The following is a 22,555-nucleotide window of genomic DNA, read 5'->3' as shown; positions in this document are numbered from 1 at the left end:
ATTAAGATTGAATTATTCCAGTTTATACTTTTTTTTTAAACGTTTTTTAAAACCATTTTTGTTACATTGATTCAGGTATGTACGTCTTCAGTTGCCACATTTTTAAGCAGAGTGGTGCCTTGAGATACTAGTGGCCCGTTTTTTTGAGAGACGATCCCATTGTTCCGCTGATTTTGTTTTGCTTTGACTTGACAGTGTGAGGTCAGAGCGCTTTATGATGGCAATGAACTCAACTCGCTTCACAATCAGCAACAGTTTGGCAGATAGAGAACAATTCTTCAGAAAAGGGTCTTCACGCTGTTTGTCATCCCCAGTGGAAGTATCAAACTAAACACTTTTTTTTTTTTTTTAAACAACCACACAGCTTCAGATTCGGGTAACAAGTCGGACACGCTTAATACGAACAAACAATGAAAAACACTATAGACATGCAAATGAATAAAAGCGGTGTTGTGGTATTAAAACATGCTGAAGAAAATAATATTTGAACACAAATGATGGAGCAACACATCAATCAATCAATCAATCAATCAATCAATCTTTATTTCAGACTCAGAAGAGGTCCATAAAATAACATAAAAGTGACAGACAAAGAATAGGTGCAACAACTACAATCCATACAAGCATTCTCTCCAGTGCCTCCAGAGCACAGAGGTATACCTAACACTATTCCGCTCAGGTCTTACAAGATCACTTATTATTTCATTTTGTGAGACTGTAAGTCTCATTAACAATGTATATACAAGCTTTCTTATGACAGCTTTCAGTGTTTTTAGATTGTCCTGCACAAACAGCAGACTAGCATTTGTCCAATGAGGAACCTTCAAAAGCAGCCTTAGAGCATCATTGTATGCAGCCTGCAGCTTCCTAAATTTGGATTTCGTGTAACGACACCACCGGGAGGCGGTATAGAGCGGCATGCGGTAAGCTTTGAATGACGCTATTTTCACCTTATCTGTACACCTTCTACATTTTCGTACGAGCAAATTTGCTTGTGCATACAGTTTGCGGTACTGCCTTTGAATGTACATGTACATGTAGACAGATAATGTAACAATACTCACAGGCATATAGTCTTTGTCCTCTATGAAGAATAACTATACTCCATCTTATTTTATATCCTTATTTCTGTGTTTTACTGCCTTTAGGTAGCCAAGGTTAAGCAAAAAATGTGGCAAGAACTGTTTAATTGTACTATAGAGCGTAATTTGTCTTCATAAAATACATATAAAAGTCATTTTGGGGGGTAGGCTAGAATGGATTAATGGCATCTCCACTGATTTCAGTCGGAAAAGATTATTTGAGATACAAGTGTTTGAGTTATGAGCATGGCCAGGGAATACATTCAACTCGTATCTCAAAGCACCACTACATTTGATTGACATTTTATTTTCCATTCATTTTCTGAACCACTTATCTACTTATTTTTCTACAGGTTTTTATTTGTTATTGCATCGTTTTGTTGTTTTGGCACTAAACTTTTACATATTGCTGTAGCAGTTTTTTTTTTTTTTAAACAAATACAATAAATTAGTTGAAACTTTTGCAGTAATTGCATATTATACTGTTTTATTATTGACACTTATAGTAGGCCTAGACTATATTTTGTACATGCCGGCTGCAGTGGGATCATTTAAACAACACTGCCATGGCTGCTTGGGAGCCTTGGGCCGGCTCAGCATCTTGTTTGCACGCTGCCTGTTGAGAACTGTTTTGATTTGCCTGTTTTACTATTTTCGCGACCTTTCAATCTGTTTTTTCCCCCCCTTCTTTGCAGACGACAGCAACTCATCTGGTTACAAAGTTAGTTTCTGATGCATGTCCACTACATGGTTGTTTTGACAAACATCTTTGTAGTTGTGTTTTCAAATTAGAAATACCGTATTTCCTCAAAATGGTGGCCATTCCCCTAATACACTCCGAATAGTCCACTTAATAGTCCACGTAGAAGTTAATGAGTTACGGGCACAATGAATTTCACACGTGGGCCTAGGGCTTAAAAAATCATCAGATTCAAATCGTCATCCCAATGTACAATGCCATTTTAAAATCGCAAATACTGCGAGCTGGAAAAAAAAAAAAAAGATAAAAAAAAAAAGACAACTGCTCCATTTCAGTCAGTCGGTAGACTCTATTTTATTTTATTTTTTACATATGTCCTGTGATTGGCTGACAACCAGTTCAGGGTGTACCACCCAAAGACAGCTGGGATAGGCTCCAGCAAAGCAGTTTGGAAAATGCATGGATGGATGTGTATTTTATTCATGGATGGATGCATGTGTATTTTATTTAATTTCAGCATATTTATTTGCGTATTTATTTACGTATAAGTCCGCTGCTTAAGAAGTGCACATCATGAAACATCCATCCATCCATCCATTAGAAAAGTTGAAATAATAAAGCCACAGATTTGTTAGCATTTGTGTTGACTTATTATTTACAGACTGATGTTTACGCCACACTAGTTTGCTGGAATTTTGTAAAGTTGTCATAGTGAAAGAGACTGCATGTAAAAGTGTTAACTAAGTAAACAACTCAACTGGAGGATGAATTGTCTTTCGTATTAATTCATGGTTCAGTTGCCTTTAGTTTAGCCTAAGCCAAACCTATAAGACCAAAACATGTATGTGTAATAAATCTGATATTGCAATACAGATGATTTTTTTTTTTTTGCTTGTGTTTGTTAAAAACAATACATTTAAGAGGATTTAGGAAAAAATAATCACATATTGAGTCACTATCGCAATATTGAGGGGAAAAAAAGCAATAACATTATTTTTCAAAGTGGTTTGGTTCTGCGTGAGTCCACTGTACATTTAACACTCTATAAAGGCCTTGCCTCTAGTATGTGGCCACCATTTGCGGAAATATGGTACGCAATATAAATGGAAGCATTTACTCTTTGTTACAAGCACGTTTAGTGTGCAGTACGGTAAAACCCATTAACTTAATGAATGTGCCACTTACACACTTACACACGCGCACGTATATTTGTCAAGACTTCCACACCCACATGATGAGAATGTGTTCATATGGGCACCTACTGTAAATCAATGAGTATGAGTGTGTGAAGGCTAGTGTGCACTTATTGATTTATTGGCCTGGTCGATGCCTTTTATTACTTGCACTCAGTCTTGGTAGCGACAGCAGTGATGCTGAAAATTCACTGAGGTTGTTTTTCTTTTCCATTCAAAAAATGAAAATCTTCATATTGTATCCAAACTGTATAGTTAACTACTATTCTCTCTGGTCACTAGTGGAAAGGTCCATTCCACTGGAAAGGTCCATTCCACTAATGTCTTTTTTCAAGGCTAAATCTGAAAATACACGTATTGAACTACTCAAAATGTGTATTGGCTCATCTCAGGCAAATTTATTGTTTTATTGTACTGAGACTCCTCATTTGAGGAGCAGGCAGAGTTTCTAGCATTGAATTAATAAATACACAAGTTATTTAATCTTTTTTTAATTGATACTTTCAGACATTTACAAACCATTGTTGTATAACAAAGTGAAAATAATGTAATGCAACATACAAACACAAAAAGCCAACATGGAAGAAAAATAAAAGAAAAAAAAAGAAAATAAAAATGTCAGGCACAATAAACGTTCATTCGAAATCAACCAGAGATAATTCTCAAAGGAACTTAATGTACACACAGTTTTCTTATTTGTTGTTGATTTGAAAAAAACACGAACTATAGCCACATGACATTTTTTCTTAAGGAAAATAAACGTACCACTTAACAATATTTAGCAGTTCTTGGGGGTTTCATTTGCTTTTTAGAATAGAAAGTGCAAGCTTACTAATGTTAATTCCCGTGTGAATTTGATAATTTGGCTCCCTCTTGTGGCCATTCTTCTCTACTGTTGTCACCTTTTTAACTTCAATCTCTTCTTTCTCCCCCTCAAGTGGACCTCACAGTACTTTAAAGTAAGTTTTTACACGCAGCCTCACTGTCTCTACATGTGCACCCCTAGACGTCTATTTTTTATTGTTATATATGATAGGAAATTTAGTTTTTCTCCTTTCTCCCCTTTGCGTTGCCTAAGAAAACCCCAGCCACCCAGGTAATAAAAGTGGCCTTAATCATGACATGTGTGTTCCAGCCCATCGTCGTCATGTCATTCCTCATCAAACATGGAAGCATTTTGTTCCCATTCAACCATCCCTAACCGTGTGTTAGAAATGATGATGAAACGATAGGTTGACTGTCCAGGTTGACTTTGAGCCTTTGCTCTCCTCACAGGCCTCCCCGCAGACATGTCGTGGACACGGACATCCATTTCTACCACGTGCCCTCTCACGCTGGCGCTAGCCGGAAGCGCATCATGGAGGACACGGAGGACTGGCGCCCGCGCACCGGGACCACCCAGTCCAGATCCTTCAGGATTTTGGCTCAGATTACGGGCACCGAGAACTGTACGTAGCAATTGGTACTTTGACTTATGAAGTTAAAATAATGCATGAACAAACTTGTGACTCAATTTTGCTCATGTATTAAATCAATTTTCCTGTTGGAATGAAAATATTTTTTTTTAATAAAGAAAAATAGCACTGTATTTAAAAAAAAAAAATCAAACGTAATAAAAGATAATATGAAGTAATATACTAGTTTGATAAAGTGTATTTACTGCACGTACTGTAGTGTACAATATATTGTCATTTTTTTCAATTTTCTTATTTTTACGTGAATGGCGTTTCCGCATTACACATATCGCATTAACGTGAAAATGATTGTTTTTCCAAAATTTTTCACAGGACAGCGACGATTTGTTGGATGCATGCCTCTAAAGGGTGTGTCCTAGTGAAAATGAATACAAAAATTTTAAATAAGCTACTACTAGTACACTTAATTTTTTCAAATGAAATTATATATATATATATATATATATATATATATATATATAATTATTATTATTGTTATTATTATTAATCTTTTATGAAAGAAAACAGAAGTTATGGTTTTCGGTCCAAGTGTCCCTTCTGCATTGCACCCTATTGACCTGGGCCCCCTGGCGCCTTATCTAAAGCCAACAGTGTTGAACTTGGGTCTTAAACTGGAGAGTGATTTTAAATTGGAGCGGCAAATGCGTGCTGTTGTTAGATCCAACATCTTTCATCATAAACAGCTGGCTAAGATAAAGCCCTTCCTTTCTCAACAGCAGCTCGAAACAGTTATCCTTGCCTTTGTTATATCTTGGCGAGATTACGGTAATGCACTGGCTCCCAGTGCATTTTAGAGTTCATTTTAAGATACTTCTATTTGTCTTCAAATCTTTAAATGTCCTCACCCCAGCTATCTCTCTGAGCTTTCTCTGATCTGACGCACCTACCCGGTGCGTGCCTACTACTATTACTACCACTACTACTACTATCCTACTAGTACTACTACTACTACTAATAATCATCCTCATTATCATCGTAGTAGTAATTCAATTGTTTTTTTCTTCCTTTTGTAGCTCAAGAAGAAGAGGAAGACACAGCCAAGAAGACAAAGTAAGTGCTGGCCATTGAACATTACTGACAACCGACTACTAAAGCTTGTGGTTGTTATCGTCACACATATACTAAATATTATATCTACATCTCCAAATCGTATGGTCTTTTTTAAAAAGATACTGTATCTTGGTTTCTACATAATAAGTGAAGACAAATATAGTGGAAAGTGCAACAACAAATCTTGCACAAGAGTCACATATTGGCCCTTTACTCATATGATAACAGTTTTTAAGAGTGTATTCTGATGGTTGGCATGGAATAGTCTTGCATTACAAGTAGAGGCTAGGCGTGTTTTGTCATGGATGCCTGCCAATCAGATTGTTGCATTTGAGTTGCATGGTGTCTTAACCTGGGAGTGTTGGTGGACTGCAGTGTTGTCCTGCACGTGTTTGGTTTGCCTTTTGTATGTTCAACGCAGGGACACATTGATGAATATTAAAGAGACATATCACAATTTTTTGCACACTTTAAAGACGTTAATAAGAATACATTCAAGAAACTAGCTTGCTTTAAAGACAGCAAAAGTACAGCCTGTCATACACTACGCTCTGTGTCTGTGGCACATGGAAAACATTACCATGAATGCCCTACTGCTACTTCAACAACTTTACAGAGCAATCACGTATGTGCCACTCAGAAGTTACTATCGCCAACAAAACTCAATGCAACTCCGCTTCCATTTGAGCATTGATGTAGTGTTTCAGCCTGTAGTTTTGTGGTTGCTTGAAAGTGGCGCTGGCTCTTTGCCTACCTTAGAATTTCGCTTTGAGGGAGTGGTCTAGGGGTCTGGTTGATATCTAGGGCCTGAATAATATGATTTTTTTAGGCCAATGCCGATTCAGATATTTGGCAGAATGAAATCACATTAACTAATTTAATCGGACGATTAATTAGAAAATATATATAATAAATAGATTCACTTTTTTTTTTTGGTCCCTTAACGTTCACAACAATAAAGATATGAATTACAGTAAAAAAAATAAATTTTTTTGGCAGATTTTTTGCAAAATCTGTGAGAGGTGAATTTTCCAATGTCATTATTTTTGTAGTTTGTTGTAACGTATAAATGTGTAAAAAAAAAAAAAAAAAAAGATAATCGGCAAAAAAAAATCGGACAATTTCCCACCCCCGATTTTTATTTATTTTCTTACCTAGTTTAGTGTATAAAGATAATGAAAAAGAATCCAATAAAAATAAATAAAATAGATAACCTGTTTTATCTGAAGCTTGCTCATACTCAAATTCTGGCTCTCAAAACCAAGCAAAGAATTGACCATGCGACGGCTCATAAATGGAGAAATACATACGGTGGGACACTTGCAATTCAAGGCACCACCTCAATGGTGTACAAGACATTAAAAAGTCACTTTTCCACAATATGTCCCGCTCAACTAGTGTTGCTTCCTTTAATAACGCTACCCGTCTTCACTGCATTCGAGCCCCTCTTGTGCTGTGTCGTTTTGCCGTTGTCATCATCACCCCCAGACCTCGTTTTCCTGAACCCTTGTTCTCTTCTGTCCCGGATGGCAGAGTGAACAAGTCCACCACGCGGTTGGTGATCGGCCCAAAGTACAACGAGCTGAGGGACTGGCACCATGGCGTGTCTGCTCGCACCCTCAATGTCCAGTAGAGCTATGTATATACGTATATATGGATATACTGTAAGTGTGAGTATGTGTGCGCGAGTGGGATTGACTGCTGTAGTGGCTTGATGGCAAGTGGTAGTGCAGAGAAGTGGAATGAGAGCTATAGTACATACAAGGGGTTGAACCGATTAGTCAATGTTGACTTAACTACTCGATCTTTAATGCTTGAAGTCGACTATCTGCTACATTGTAAAAAATGTTGGGTGAATTCAAAATTAGTAGGGCAACAAACATCGATAACATTTGAAGTTGGACAATTCAGCTAAATGTTTTAAGTTTTGCTGTATGAAAGTTGTCTTTCCTGCATTTCACGACAAATTAATGAGAGTTTACAGAATGGCTGTCCCTTATATTGAATCCCAACTTCAAGATATAAGTAAAAACTACTTGCTTGTGTTGTTGTGGTAAATAACATTATTGTCATAAGTGTCAGGAATTTATACTTTAAAGTTCTTCCCACTTAAGTGACTGTTTTAGGCCCAAAAATCCAAGTTTGTTTTTTTTACAGTGTACTCATGCATTTGCCGTGCCTCGTCTTCCAATTGTTAAATTAGCAGAGGACTTTCGACTTGCCAGTTTGTTCCCGTCGCAGGACTGTTAACGCTCTGTGGAGCAGTGAGGTGTCCAGGCAACAAGGCGTCACAGTCTTCATACATCTGCGTGGGTCCAAATCAACTGGTTGTGGATGAGAATAGCAGTTAGCCTTGCTAGCTTCGGCTAATTCGAAAACAATGGTAGTCTTAAAAGACTTTGACTGGAAGTTCATCACATTATAGCTGATCAAATAAAAACTTTATTCGGTCAACCCCTAGTACATCATGAGCATCAAGTGTATCCCACACTGCTATATCTCCATGTTTGCAACAATATAGAGCTGCAAAGAGTGCTTCTCCTCAGCTGAGGGGATTTTAGTTGGTGTAACAGATGGACAAAAGTATTGGAACACCAGGCTGTTACAACTACAAGGAGTGCAAAAAAAAAAAAAATTGATGCCAATACAGTGGAACCTTCAAAGTGGACCACAATGACACTGGTTGACTTGCAAGTTCAATTCAAAACACATTTGTAGGTTGTCACTTTTGTCCACATAGTAATAACATCTCAATGCAGGTTTAACGGTTGCTTTAATCAATCAGTTTAAGGTCGTTTTTAAGGATGTGTATATAAGTGCATGTGCTTGGGTGTGAGAGTCCAAAATGGTGCTTTAGGACACTTTGAGTGGTCTAAAAAAGATGACAATGAAAGTAAAAATGTCGGGGTTGTTTTAGGCTTGAGGATAAAGCGTAGTGATTGTATGAAAGTTCTCCTAATACAAACCCCTTTAAAATGGCCCTCGCTATGTAAAATATATTCCTCCTGTTTATGTTTACTTGACCTTGCTGGCGTCGTCTCCTCACATTTGAAGTGGTGTCAAAAAAGGTATTCTTATATCTTACAGCTAATAAAGTTGCTGCGTATACTCCTTATTCATGTTCTGTCTTCTGTCTTTTTTTCTCATGTTGGCATTACTTCTTTTCTCATTCACCACCTAATCTGCTAATAATAGACATGTCACCGTATTTGGATACATAATATAGAAATGGAAACAATTTGAACACATAGTACCCATAATTGATTTTAAAAAATCATTATTTTTTTTAAATTAATTAATGTAGTTAAATAAAAGATGACATAATTAACCGTTTGATGCATGTAGGTAAAGTACAGTATATACAACAATAAATAAAAATGCTCCAAAACATAAAAGATAGGCCTACTTAAAAAAAAGTAAATAAAAATAACATCAATAAATAATGTAAATACTTTTTGATACATCTGGCTCCATAGTGTACCTAGCGCAGGGATGGGCAATGTAAATGCTGGAGGGGGCTAATGGGGGGACAACACACTTTCTAACCAGATATTTGACAAAAATCCCCCTTTAAATGTGGACAAAATACATGCATACATGCAAAATACGTGCTCATAATATATTACATTTTTTCAATGCATTTATAAAAGATCAACTCTCCTAACCCGAAAACAAAGGCTTGAGGCAAACAACAACTTAACCACACACTGTATTTTTTTCCAGTGCAAAGAGCTCTCTTTCATAAAAATTACTTGTAGAGCTATATATAAGAATATATTTTCATATTTTGGATTTTTCACGGTTATTTCAGGATGCTTGTCGCCATTTCAAATGTATAGTGAATGTTTATCAGTGTTTTCTGAAGATTTTTGGGGGGGATATTTATTAACTGTATTTCAAATTATTATTTAAAAAATAAATAAATTATTATTTAAAAATAAATAATTTTCAAAAATTAATTAAATTTCGTTTCAAATGTATTTTCACGGGGAATTAATCATGGGGCCCCTGAGAGTGTGGTCAGGGATCGCCTGTTGCCCTTCCCTGAGCTAGCATGTCCAAATGACTGTTCAGCTCCATTCTGGCAGTTCCTCTTTACTACCACTTGAGGGAAGCACTAACTCAAAGGAAATAAAAGCCCCCCTCAAGCTGTGAAAGCAGTATTATGGTGGCGATCACATCCTCCAGAGATAGTAGTCACACATGGCTTCTTAAGTGTAACACAAATACACTTTATTTGTTTCTGTCAACTGTCCGACCAGTATCTGCTGCCTTTCCTACATATTGTTTGACTCGACTTCCAGTTCAAAACCTCAAATGAGCCGACTTCAAAATGCGCATAACTATTGGCTATTTTATATCTATGAACTGCAACGGACTTTTTCCGGAATGATGGAGTTGTCTAGCTGTCTAAAGTGGATGATGGTTCATTGATTCATGTCCATACTGCATCTCACAAAAGTGAGCAAACCCCTCACATTTTTGCAAATATTTTTAAAAATATATTTTCAGTGGATAACACATCAGGAAGGACACTTTGCTATAATGTAAAGTAATCATTGTACATTGTGAGTGTAAATTTACTCTTCTCTCCAAAATAACTCAGCACACAGCCATTAATGGTCTAAAACGCATGGCAACAAAAGTGAGTGCACCCCTTTGGGAAAAAGTCCAAAATGGGTTGTGGCTAGCATTATTTTCCCGCACCCTTCAGAGCTTTACAGGTTTCCACTGGAATCCTCTTCTACTCCTCCATGATGACACCGAGCTGGTGAAAGTGAGACACCATGTCCTTCCTTTTCCACCTTGAGCTTGAGGACGCCACACAGTTGCTCAATAGGGTTTAGGTCTGGAGACGTGCTTGGACAGTCTATCGCATGAGGACAACCATCCTGTAATATGAATGGATCTTTGTCCTACATATTCAGCCATAGGCAAAGGCAAAGGCTAAACAGAGTGCCATTAAATTGTCCACCAAGTGTGGTTGGCCCACGACTGCTCTCATCCTGTGTGAGTCCAACAATGACGTAGGGCGCAGTGCCTCTCATAAAACGTGTGGCTTTTGTTTGAACAGCCAACAAATGGCCCATTAACATTACTGACGCTCACTTGGGCACACAGCAGATGGTCTATCATTTAACACTCGTCGTCTTTGGATCACATCCAACACTCACTCCTTCACATTTCCAGTACAGTATGTAGACAAGGCAGCGATCATATGCACACACGCTTCATTCTTTAGCGACGTACAGTTGTGTCAAGGAGTCAGTGAATGATCTCTGTGAGACGCTGCCAAAAGCTCCTTCCACGCCAACCGCAGAGTGCTAAAAGTTGTCTCTGGGGACATATGGACTGTCTTCTGGTGCCAAGTTAATGGGAACGCATTTGCTGGTCTGAAACTGTGCTGACACCAAAAGCCTTGAAATGAATGAGGCAGCAATTTGTGTCTATACTTAAAGTAGGACAGTAACATATTGTCTGTATTAAAATACAGTAGCAAGTATTTACTGCACAGCGGTACCTTGATGTACCACCAAGTTTGTGACTCAATTTACTTGTATAGAAATGCAATTATGTGTTTCAGCCCTATCCAAAAACACTACATTTTGTTGTTAGTCGGGCCAAAACCGCATTAAAATGCATTAACTTACAGACATTTTCAGACCCTTTTTTATATTAACGTTTGAAAAAAATAGATACAACATAAATAAGTTCCTGGGATTGAATGGCTGGACTGTGAAAAGACATATAAAAACGTTTTTGGCAGTGGATGAGTTAAGTCACATTTTGGTGAATTTCTTTTTTTTTTTCCAAAATCTATACTATTGGTCAGTCCACAGGGATGGGTGTTATTTTTTTGTATATATATATATATATATATATATATATATATATATATATATATATATATATATATATATATATATATAATTAGAGAGCAGGATTGTTTGTTAATTATTTATCTAAATGCAAAAATAAAGATACATTTCCATTGGAGTTATATAACTAATGAAATATAGAAGATAATGGTGATAGCATTATACTGACAAAACAGTGCTGATAAAATCACACTCTCCCTCCTTCCTCTCTTCTCTTTTTCTTCAGTGAACAAGCTTACGCTACAGTATGTCCAGATGCGCTACTAATGAATGTAAACAGTGGGGCTCTCTTAGTTAATCAACCAATCAGTCGAACGGAATAGGATAAACCTCCCTCGTAATTGGCGGAGACGGTGGAGAATATTAACGACCTGCGGCATAATTGTCGCTAATGAAGGAGGGGCTGGGTGTGTTTTCGCTCGCATAATCAGCGCGGCAGACGTATGAGTTCGGTTAACCGGCGTTCTGCCACATTCTCCTACCTCATCAAAACTTCCTACCGAAGGCTGATTTGACAGCCTGTTCCGCCAAAATGTCCTACCCTTTGTGAAACCTCCTACCGATGGCTAATTTGACAGCCAAAATACCGCTGTGCGCTTTCAGCTTGTTTGGTTTAGATGCAGACTGGTAGGTAGAACTTCAAAAAATCCCTTAAGAAAATACATGGAGGGAGGCAAATGTTGTTAGCATGACTGTATGATGAGTGATGCTGGCTCTCATTTAACATTATTGTACGAACACAGAACGGTAAAAAAAAAAAGAAAAAGAAATCAGACTTTATGAAATTTAGTCACAAGCATTATCAAATAAACAAAAACCCAACGCAGGGATGGATAGATATGTTCCAAGCTCACCCACGATATGTGAAAAGAGATCAAAGGAGACCGTATTAAATGAAATATTTTGAAACCATGTCTTACCCCTCCCAACCACTTTAAACACATTTAAATTGAAACATACTTAGACTTATTCATCACACAGTAAATATTTTGAACACAAAAAAATGCAATCACTCTAGAAAATACTGTCCATATTGTAGTGACACAAACACATTCACATTTGAACATTTCGCTCAAATTCCAAGTTGTACAACCCTCAGATTCATACAGTTGTGAATTTTCAATCGATAAAAATATCTATACTTTGGTTTATGAATACAAAGGAAAATCTGATTTGTAGATATTTGCAACAGTGAGGTTGAGTGAGTCGAACTAGAAAACACAAATGGAATGGCTGCCGTGTTTTGCCTTTATGTCACACAAGTGGCGTAACTTGACGATAGTGAAAGAATAGAGTAAGCCCCGCAGCCTGACAGTTATTGGATTAAGTCTGGCCTGTCTCTAGGCAGATTAGGCAGCAATCGATGCAAACAAAGTCCTTCTGTTTACATACATCACTGTTTGTGTTTACACTGATCCTCCCTCAAAATCAATCCATTTTATTTCTGTATTTTGACCTTAAAAAACAGAGGAGAACCAAAATATTTTGCATGCTCCACTGGCTACAACCTTACATAAGCGATCGCTTATATTGTTTCATTAGCACCAGCATTACTAGCAAAATAGCTAACACATTACATAAAATGTAAAAATGTACTTTTTACCAGGCAAATAGTTGGATCTCCGAGGTGCCTGCTCACCCATCAAGTGTGAAACTAAGCAACCAAAACTAAAGAGGTATCCTGATTTATGAGTTTTTATTTGTTCTTTGACCTTGCTCTTAACTCGTACTCACATATCAAATACTTCCCCACGGAAATGAATTGCAATGACAATCTGTTCCAGCGCCACAGAAACCACCATTGCTTATTTTGTATTGTTTAAGCATTGTATTGTTTAAAAACATGTTAAAAAGCAATGCAAGAGAATGTAAAGAAATATTTTGGATTTACAAATTGTGATTATTGTATGTACTGCAGTATTTGTATGTCGGATGCGTGCCTTTAAGGGGTGTGGCCTGGTGAGTCAGAAGCTGGAATTTGGTTGTCTGCACGTGAGCGTCTGGACGTGAGTTGTGGCCAACAGCAGCACTATTTCAGAGAGTTTAGCATGGCGTCCATTACTTGAAAATGGCTTTGAAACTTCACCCACCTGGCTGATCATGTTATGGGTGGAGAAACTCAGTAAGGGGGGGATTATTTCGCAAATGTTACGTAACAGTTGGGTGGAAGTCCACAATGGCACACTCACAGACACATTGTCAAAAAATATGTCCATGTAGCTAAAAAAAGATTTACTTGGTTGTGTTATTTCCCACTTGATGAGTGGGCAGACACTTTGTAGACCAAACTATTTCCATAATATGTCTCCTTTAAAACTCTGTCACCACATACAGTGCCGCTATGGCAGCAGGTGCCATACATAACATGTGTCTCATGTGAGGACAGCCTGGCTCGATGAGAGTGGGGCGCGGGGCAAGAACCCAACTTGGCAGTGGACTCAACTGTACCATTTGACTGTGATACGTGCGTTGTGCGCGTGTGTGTGTGCGATGTTTTTGGGCCACCCAAGTTCCTCAGCTGCCCCTTGTGAGCACATACTGTACATGGAAACACACATTACCAATTACCTGTTTCTCATATAGAGGCTTTATTAAAAAATGTGCCTGTAAGAATAATAATACTAGTAGTAATAAATTAGCTATTCAATGAATCCATGTATCATTTGTTCTTTCCGTTTTCAAATGGCAATTTAAAAACATGTATTTCAGTGAATTTACTTGATCCAGAAGTTTTGGTCAAATTCTGAAACGTCCGACCTCAGAGATGATTTTATTTATTTATTTATTTTTTGACACAAAATGTGTTTAAATTTTATATTGTACTAATCAGTTTTTTTTTTTTTCCCCTACGACCTCATGGGTGTTTTCAAAGAGAATATAAATTTTGTGTGACTCGAATTTCAATCACAATAACTTTGGTTAAATGGTGCTTACTTGAATTGAATTTTTGCATTGAATGACATACGGCTGCCATACATGACAGGTTGGAACCGTGGGAAACCTTTCAGTGTCTGTGAGAAGATGCGACCCCTAAAATTCATTCCCACACCGGGAGTTGAACCCGGGCCACCTGGGTGAAAACCAGGAATCCTAACCGCTAGACCATATGGGATGCAAGGAGCCACCTTGGACTGTCAGTGTTGGTGCTACTTTGTCACACGCGAACCACGCTCTGACCAGTGCTGTCCAAAAGGTTGCAGCACTACGCTGAAGGCACGCAACTCTAAATTCAGAATTGCGTGTACACTGTAAAAACCCATTTAAAAAAATCTGAAATTACAGGGGCGCAAATGAAGTGCGACATGGGGCTTGGGGGCGGTGTTCACTTTATTGCTAAATCAAAACAAACATTACTACTATTTATCCAAAGAGTTTAAGTAATAGGAACCATGCATTTGTGATTTATATCTTGCGGCTGTTTGACCTCCTCAAACACAGTAAGTCTTTTACATTTAAATGTTTTTCACCTTTTATGTTTTGTGTCGTATGACATCACACAGTGTCATTCGAATTAATGTTATTGAACTCCTCGGCCGGGTTGACTTGCTCTCTTGTGAGCTTTTTGAATGGAGTGGCAAAATGACTGTAGGGATCAGCGGGCTCCAGGCTTTGTTTATCTGTAAGTCTCAAGTCTGTACCTTCAAGCTTCAAGCAAGTCCAGAATTACTGAGAGTAAAAAAATACTTAAAAAAATCAAGCAAGTCATTACTTAGTTTACACTAGTTGAAAGTCAAGTCATGCAATCTTGCTCAGTCTCAACATATATTGGAGTGACACACAAAAATACATTTACGCCTCTAAAAATGAATAAACAAAAACTAAAAGTATGAAATTGATTTAACTATTTAGATGAATATTTTTGCGCCAGTATTTACAGCAACCAACTGTGATAATAGCTACACATAAATAGCCTTAAAGTGGAAGTCAACCCAAACATATTTCTTTCCAGAATATGCTCTATGCAGGCCCACTAGTTGAAATTCTGATGAATATTGCGTTTGTGGAATATAAATTACGCAGCAAGATGCACACACTTTCAGCCATCTCATTAGCCATTTTGTCACTTCTGTCAACTGAAGATGACATCAAAGTTGCTCAAGGTTTAAGATAACGATAACAACAATCACGGCTCACCTGTTTTCTGAAACTGAGCCATGATTGGTTGTTATCTGAGCCCTGAGCAACCTTTATGTCATCTTCAGTCGACAGAAGTGACAAAATGGCCACCCCCTGAGCTAGCTAAAAATGGGTGGATTTCTCATATTCCGCCCCAGAAATGGCTAAAAACGAGTGGATTAACACTTATTCCACAAACGCAATATTTATCAGAATGCCTTGTTTCAACTAGTGGGCTTGCATAGAACATATACTTGAAAAAAAATATGTTTGGGTTGTCTTCCACTTTAAAACACAATCATTGAATCCATATGTAATCATCTTTGAATTACCCTCCATGATACTTGCCTCATGAGGTGGCGCCTCTGCACAAAAATTAGTGACTCAAGTCCCCCAACTTTACCTTTACCAGACAGCACATACTATACCATAATAATCCCAACTGAATGTATTGAAGCGCATGACGTGGAACTATCATGCAGACGGTGTCATCAGCACTGGTAGACTGGCATCTGTCTGCACCACATCTGGACGCGATGGTTGTCAGCACTCACGCTATGACTCTCACTTGACTCCTTCCACTGGATATCCTGGCTCTGGTTCAGAAAATGCGTGTTAAGTTAACACGGGCTCACCTCACCAAGTGGTGGCCATTCCGAGTAGGAAGCTGACTGTGTGCAGCGGAGTGCTGTGTTGTTTTGGGCAGGACCATATTTGTCTCTGCTATGTCAGCGGGTAGGTGGTCTCGACTCTGTCTTGCTTGTGTTCCACCAAGGGCACCCAAGAGAGAGTGTGTGTGCCAGCATGAAAATGCGACACATTACACGCACAGAATAAATGTGGAAATGTTTGATGGAATACTGCTGTATATTAGGGGAGGAGGAAAGTAACCTAGAAAATTCTTGAGCCTTGGAAAGAAGAGTTCATAGCCACTGAGTGGACATCATTTCAAGTAAGAGTTATTTATTTGAAGTAATGTCGTTGAATTTTTTCAAAATATATCTAAATCTACTTCTTCTTGATCGTCCCGTTAGAGGTCATCCTTTTCTATCTGAGGCATACAGACATACATTGTAGCACTTTTTAATTCTTTCTTATTTCGTTTCTTTTTCTCTACTTTTTTGTTTTGAAAAAATGTTGAATTTAACTGATGACCAGCAATCAAACTGACTGAAAGGTTGCGACATGTGTGGCCTCTTGTTGCAAGATGGAATTCACAGAAGCTCAATCATAAATACTTAGCTGGCCAATATGAAAAAAAAAACATCATAATGTATGTAGGTGAGGCCCACTAGCCTGGCTTGAATCAAAATACTCCAAAAATAGCTAAAATTATGATCCATCAGATGCACAAATTTTATAATGGAATCTTTGCTCTGTATCAAATATAAAATACATTTGAATATTGATTTAATGTGCTATTATTTACTTTGCTTTACACAGTGAAGAGCCTGAGCCCAGCAGCCACGAGTCCGCTACTGTCAAGACCATGATCAAGTCACCCGCAACAACTCAAGGTAAACACACTGTTTGTACGTGCGAGTGAAAGTGTGTTTGTGTGTGTGTGTCTTTTCAATGAGTGATGTGAAAAATCCATAGATGTGACAATGCGAGTAAGACCGCCTTGCTGACACCTGCTGGGGTAAAAGTCAAACAACACGCACACCTGGAAGGCAGACAGTCACACACACACACGCACACACACACACCCACACACCCCCACCCAACCACCCCCCTCCCTGCACACACACACACACACAGACACACACGCACACACGAGCACCCACCCCCAGACGCACACATTATTTTCCGCTTAGAAAATGGTATTAATACAAGTACAGTAGACCCCCTCCATCCTGGATTCGCTGTCTCACTAATTCACAGATTTTTCTTGTCTGGTTATAGCTCAATTTAGTTCTTTATTTTGGGATGTAATTCCACTTTTGGCCACTAGATGGTGGTAGACGATTGTGTTGAACACTGTGCACGTTTGAAAGAAGAGAAAACAGGAAGTGTTTCAAACTCAGCCGTATTTTTGCTCAAGAGATTAGAAATAGTATATTATGGTGTCAATCCTCTGTCATCCTGTATTTTACAGCTACAGAAAGTAACAGCTATAGGTTCATTTTATAATGTACAACTTTTGACACGATTATTGAGATGTATATCGAGAGTAAGTTAAGTGTGTTAGTTTGGGAAAAAATGGGATTTGTTAACTGTAAACACAGGCATCCATTTTCATCCTCCGCAGGTGTTACACCATCTTTTGGCATAAAGTCCAATGGCAGCGTGCTCAGGTGTCCTGTCCCTGCCCGCCCCGTGCCTCGGGCCCACCCTAAAGATGAGGATTCGCTGGTGCAAATGGCGGAACACTACCCTGCAGGGACTCGCACGCCCATGTGTGGCCACTGCAATAAGGTCATCAGGTAAGGGCAAATCGTCATGTTTATGATAATATTTTCCCATTACCGTGGACTGCTGTTACTCTGGTTGGATACATTTCACTTCCTGCCTTTTCATATCACAATCGTTTTTACAGTTTCCCCCTCACAGACGCTTTAAACGCAAATTTGAATATTAAAACACACTTAAACATGCTTTTTAAAGTATTCCATAGCGCCTGCTCTCTTCGTATAACATCACTTTAAGAAGAAAAGAAGTAGACATCTGTTGCTTGCCCAATTCTCCAAATATTCTTTAAGATGTTTATTTGTAACTTTTTACTGTAGAACCGACACATAAAACAAAAGAAAATTGAACATTTTATAATTAAACACCAAAATGTTCACCAAAACCATCTGGCCACCTAGCTTAATGCTAACATACCAAATGTTGTGAAATGCCATTGACAAGCTAATGTAAATTAGCATAGATGTTACAGTAACTATAAACATTAAACAACTGCCACTTTAACGCACAGAGCAGCAACGCATACAGACAGAGCATGAAAAAGTACTCATATCCGCATTTGCTCTTCTCTATGGCAACAGCAACTATGACTCGACCTTCTCTGCCCCCTTCTTGCTGTTTTACGCCTCATCTGTTTGAGTAGATCTCAGAGCTTTCCGGCAAGTTGTGGCACAACATACACTGAACGTGTGCAACTTTAAAGAAGGTCTTGCCTGCATTCTGTAAAAAGTCATCCAAACAATTTCTTGAAAATCTGCCGTATGCCTCAAAAGATGAACCGCTATATGGCTTATGTCACTCCACAGTGTTGTTTGTGTTTAGGAAGCTACTGCATATGGTTGCAAAGTTCTTGTGTTTTTGTTGTTTCAGGGGACCATTTTTGGTAGCATTGGGCAAATCTTGGCATAAAGAAGAATTCAATTGCGTTCACTGCAGCACATCACTGGCTGACATCGGCTTTGTGGAAGAGCAAGGCCACGTTTACTGCGAACACTGCTATGAAGAATTTTTTGCGCCGACCTGTAGCCGCTGTCAGGCCAAGATACTGGGGGTGAGTGGGTTACTCTTTGCCTATCATTTTAAACCGGCTTCCGCATGTATTTCCGTCTACAGTCTTTGACCAATTTCTAAAACTGTGAATGTATCGTTTACTTTCTTTCCCGTTTCTTTTCATCATATCATATTGTATCGTATATCTTTTCTTACCATATCGTATCCGATCGTATGCAAACATGTGAATGCTATTTTAAAATAAAAATATCGACATTGACCCCAGTTATAGTCAGGCTTCCCTGTGTGTTGAAAGAATTATGCTTTGGAGGCTTTGAAGGCTGCAGGTGTAACTTTTAACCCAACATGTCAGGAAGCCGAGATATGTGCGCTCTGCAGTTCACTGATGTTCATCCGTCACGTGTTCAAAACCTCTTGAGGGCCTCCAATCCCCTTCCAAACCCTTCGTTTCTCACACATCTTCAAACAGCTTAGGGCGTCTTATTAACCTGTTTTCTCGCCCTCTTGCCCCTAAGCCCCCCCCAATTTAGTGTGACCCGCCGGCTTTTCCATTGATTCCCTGTCCCGGTGGTGTTCTCACACTCTTCTGGGTGGGGAATGTCTATTTTAAGCCGAGTCATGAGCTCCCAGAAGAAGAAAAAAAAATGCGTGATCGTTAAGTTAGTCGTAATAGTACGAGTGTGACGTTATGATACAATGGGTGCACTATGCCCAAAAAGTCTACTTAAATGCAAAGTCAACCCAAACATTTTTTTTAAAAATATGTTCTATGCGGGCCCAATAGTTGAAACAAGGCATTCGGATAAATATTGTGTTTGTGGAATAAGAGTTCATCCACCTGTTTTTAGCCATCTCTGCTGGTGGACATTTTGTCTGTTGACTAAAAATCACATCATAGTTGCTCAGGTAACGACCAATCACAGCTCACCTGTTTTCTGAAGCTGAGCTATGATTGGTCGCTATCTGAGCCCTGAGCATCTGTGATGTTATTTTCAGGCGACAGAAGTGACAAAATGGCTGCCCCCTGAGATGGCTAAAAAGGGGAGGGTTTTGCTGCTTAACTCATATTCCACAAACACAATATTAATCAGAATGCTGTGTGTTAACTAGTGGGCCTGCTGAGAACATACTATTGAAAAAAATATTTTTGGGTGGATTTCTTTAAGTAGTCTTCCATTGGATTCTAAGTGCAGTTGTCAATACAAAGTCAGGGTTGTACATGGCTCCAGACTAACTTTTGGACAAGGACATTGGCCGCTTAATAAAAACTAACAACAAAAAAAGTGTTTCATTTATATGGTCAGGATGTTTTTAAGATGCTTGTAGCTAACCTCTTTGTTTTTGTGTACAGGAAGTGATCAATGCCCTTAAGCAGACGTGGCACGTCCACTGCTTCTTGTGTGCTTCCTGTCAGCAGCCCATCCGAAATAACACTTTCCACTTGGAGGATGGCGAACCTTACTGCGAGCAAGGTGAGACGAGCAAATGACAGAAGCAGACCATGGACTGTACCATTTTAAAAGAATTGTACTGCCATTTAATTTATATGTTACGTGTCAAAGACTTCTACAGTTTGTTTGGCACGGGCTGCCACGGCTGCGAGTTTCCCATCGAGGCAGGAGACAAGTTCCTGGAGGCGCTGGGCTACATGTGGCACGACAACTGCTTTGTGTGTGCCGTAAGTGCAACGGACTGTTCATCATCCTCATCTCCCACGTCCCCCACTTCAGACTCTCCTCATGATGTCTCTGATTTTTTTTTTTTTTTTTACTCACAGGTGTGCTCCACCAGTCTGGAGGGCCAGCCTTTCTTCTCCAAGAAAAACAAGCCTCTTTGCAAAAAACATGCACAAACACTAAAAATATAACTTTTTTGGGGGGCTGGGCTGGGCAATGATGAGAAAAAAAAAGAACCATTTTTTCTTTTGGGGTTATTGTGAATAGAAGAACTAAAATTTGTAATAGCTGTGGTCAAACTCATATTCATATGTTTTGTATGTTGTCATTTACTGGTTTTCAACAACACAACCCTAATCCACAAAGTACTTTTTTGACATGCATACAATTTCTTTTATACATTTTATTCATTTTTTTGCAACATAACTGTCCCAATTTTTTATTTGTGTGTATATATATATATATATATCATAATACTAATAATTTGAATCATATTCATCCATCCATTATCTGTACCGCTTCTCCTCACAAGGGTCGCGGGGCGTGCTGGAGCCTATCCCAGCTGTCTTTGGGCAGTAGGCGGGGGACACCCTGAACTGGTTGCCAGCCAATCGCAGGGCACACAGAGACAAACATCCGCACTCACAATCACACCTAGGGGCAATTTAGAGTATCCAATCAACTTACCATGCATGTTTTTTTGGAATGTGGGAGGAAACCGGAGTTCCCGGAGAAAACCCACGCAGGCACGGGGAGAACATGCAAACTCCACACAGGGAGGCCGGAGCCGGGATCGAACCCACGACCTCTGAACTGTGAGGCGGACGTGCTAACCAGTCGATCACCGTGCCGCTTTGAATCATATTGTATATTGTTATTTATTTTACATGATACCATCATGCATGCACATTAATAGTAATTTCTTTTATTTACTCCTATCATGCCTATGTAAAATGCATTCTAATATGAACTGTTAAAAAAGGTAATGTTGAATGTTATTAGTAGTACTGTCTTCCACAAAATTGTGTTTGAAGAAATAAAAGCCCCATGTTTGGAGTGCAGTATCAACATTTTTACATTGTATAACCACCAAAACTCTCTCTTTTTTATATGATGGGAAGGTGGTGAAATAATTGCACATCTATGCGTTACACGTCAAAAAGTAAATATTACCCACACACTGTACGTTGCAATAATTAATATTATTATTATTATTATGATTATCATTATGATTATCATTATGATTATTATGATTATTATTAATCACCAGGCGTGAAGAAAGTGATGCGATCCGGCAGAGTGTGCGCATGCTCACACTGTCGCACAGAACAGGCGTCGGCTCGTACAGGTACGCGCACGCATGACGTGACACTGACGCACGAGCACTGCTTGGAGACTGGGAAGCCATCCACATGAAGTCTGTCAAGTCGCATCATGTCCACCAGCCGTACTGAGCAACTTTCTTCGTTTCTTTACCGAAACTGTCGACACCGTGACGGGACGCCACGTCGGCTCCAGGCTGGTGAGTTATAAATCGACTGTTGCGGTTCTCGAGAGTTAACGCGGCAAGATGAAGCACAGGTCTCGCGCCAGATGTGTTGGTTTGTTGATGACATGATGTAGCTCTCTGACTCCTGAGTAGCTAGCTAGTTTGATGGGTTTATTTTGTTTTGTGTGTGAGTACGCTTTCAGAGACGAAAATGTGTTAAATAAAGTTGCTTGCACGTCCTGACAAGTCTCACTTATGTGGATATTTTAAGGTAACAATAAAGTTGCTGGTAAGTCCAGGTAAGTCTCATTTATGAGGGTAATATAAGGTACCTTTAGGTCAAAAGGTTGTTAAAAAAGTCATGATCAAGCTATCGTGTTTTTAATGGGTTAACCGGTTTATTAGACTGTAATAGGCATGTTAAATAAAATGTATTTGATATTAATTTAATTTGGTCAAGTCTTTTTTTTAAGGT

The 22,555-nt window shown here is 38.8% G+C and overlaps 2 protein-coding genes and 1 non-coding gene across 7 annotated transcripts in view; 2 read left to right on the top strand and 1 right to left on the bottom strand.

Annotated features, from left to right (window-relative positions):
* pdlim5a (PDZ and LIM domain 5a) overlaps positions 1 to 21,647 on the top strand; it is a 50,218-nt gene extending 28,571 nt beyond the window's left edge. The window contains exons 5-15 of one of the 5 annotated variants that reach the window (XM_086031856.1): positions 1,778 to 1,803; positions 3,914 to 3,934; positions 4,054 to 4,071; positions 4,251 to 4,423; positions 5,464 to 5,500; positions 16,939 to 17,012; positions 17,747 to 17,921; positions 18,775 to 18,955; positions 20,267 to 20,387; positions 20,478 to 20,593; positions 20,693 to 21,647. In XM_086031856.1, coding sequence (XP_085887982.1) covers positions 1,778 to 1,803; positions 3,914 to 3,934; positions 4,054 to 4,071; positions 4,251 to 4,423; positions 5,464 to 5,500; positions 16,939 to 17,012; positions 17,747 to 17,921; positions 18,775 to 18,955; positions 20,267 to 20,387; positions 20,478 to 20,593; positions 20,693 to 20,782 — 1,032 coding nt within the window. In that variant the 3' untranslated portion in view covers positions 20,783 to 21,647. Of the gene's footprint in view, positions 1 to 1,777; positions 1,804 to 3,913; positions 3,935 to 4,053; positions 4,072 to 4,250; positions 4,424 to 5,463; positions 5,501 to 7,033; positions 8,616 to 16,938; positions 17,013 to 17,746; positions 17,922 to 18,774; positions 18,956 to 20,266; positions 20,388 to 20,477; positions 20,594 to 20,692 lie in introns of those variants that run through there. The other 4 variants (XM_086031858.1, XM_086031854.1, XM_086031855.1 and 1 more) reach the window with 4 other exon arrangements.
* trnae-uuc (transfer RNA glutamic acid (anticodon UUC)) lies at positions 14,420 to 14,491 on the bottom strand. Its single transcript has one exon. It is a non-coding gene; the product is annotated as a tRNA-Glu (tRNA).
* Positions 21,648 to 21,934: 287 nt separating the features above from the next.
* LOC147147358 (bone morphogenetic protein receptor type-1B-like) overlaps positions 21,935 to 22,555 on the top strand; it is a 54,763-nt gene continuing 54,142 nt past the window's right edge. Inside the window, exon 1 of the mRNA XM_086030437.1 lies at positions 21,935 to 22,113. The gene's annotated coding sequence lies outside the window, so the exon portion shown is untranslated. The remainder of the gene's footprint in view (positions 22,114 to 22,555) is intronic.

The sequence above is a fragment of the Filicampus tigris genome, chromosome 5, assembly GCF_054856515.1.
Source record: "Filicampus tigris isolate MCC_2025a chromosome 5, RoL_Ftig_1.0, whole genome shotgun sequence".
Classification (NCBI taxonomy): domain Eukaryota; kingdom Metazoa; phylum Chordata; class Actinopteri; order Syngnathiformes; family Syngnathidae; genus Filicampus; species Filicampus tigris.
The sequence above is the reverse complement of the archived record's forward strand: the minus strand, read 5'-3'. Positions and strand labels throughout refer to the sequence as shown.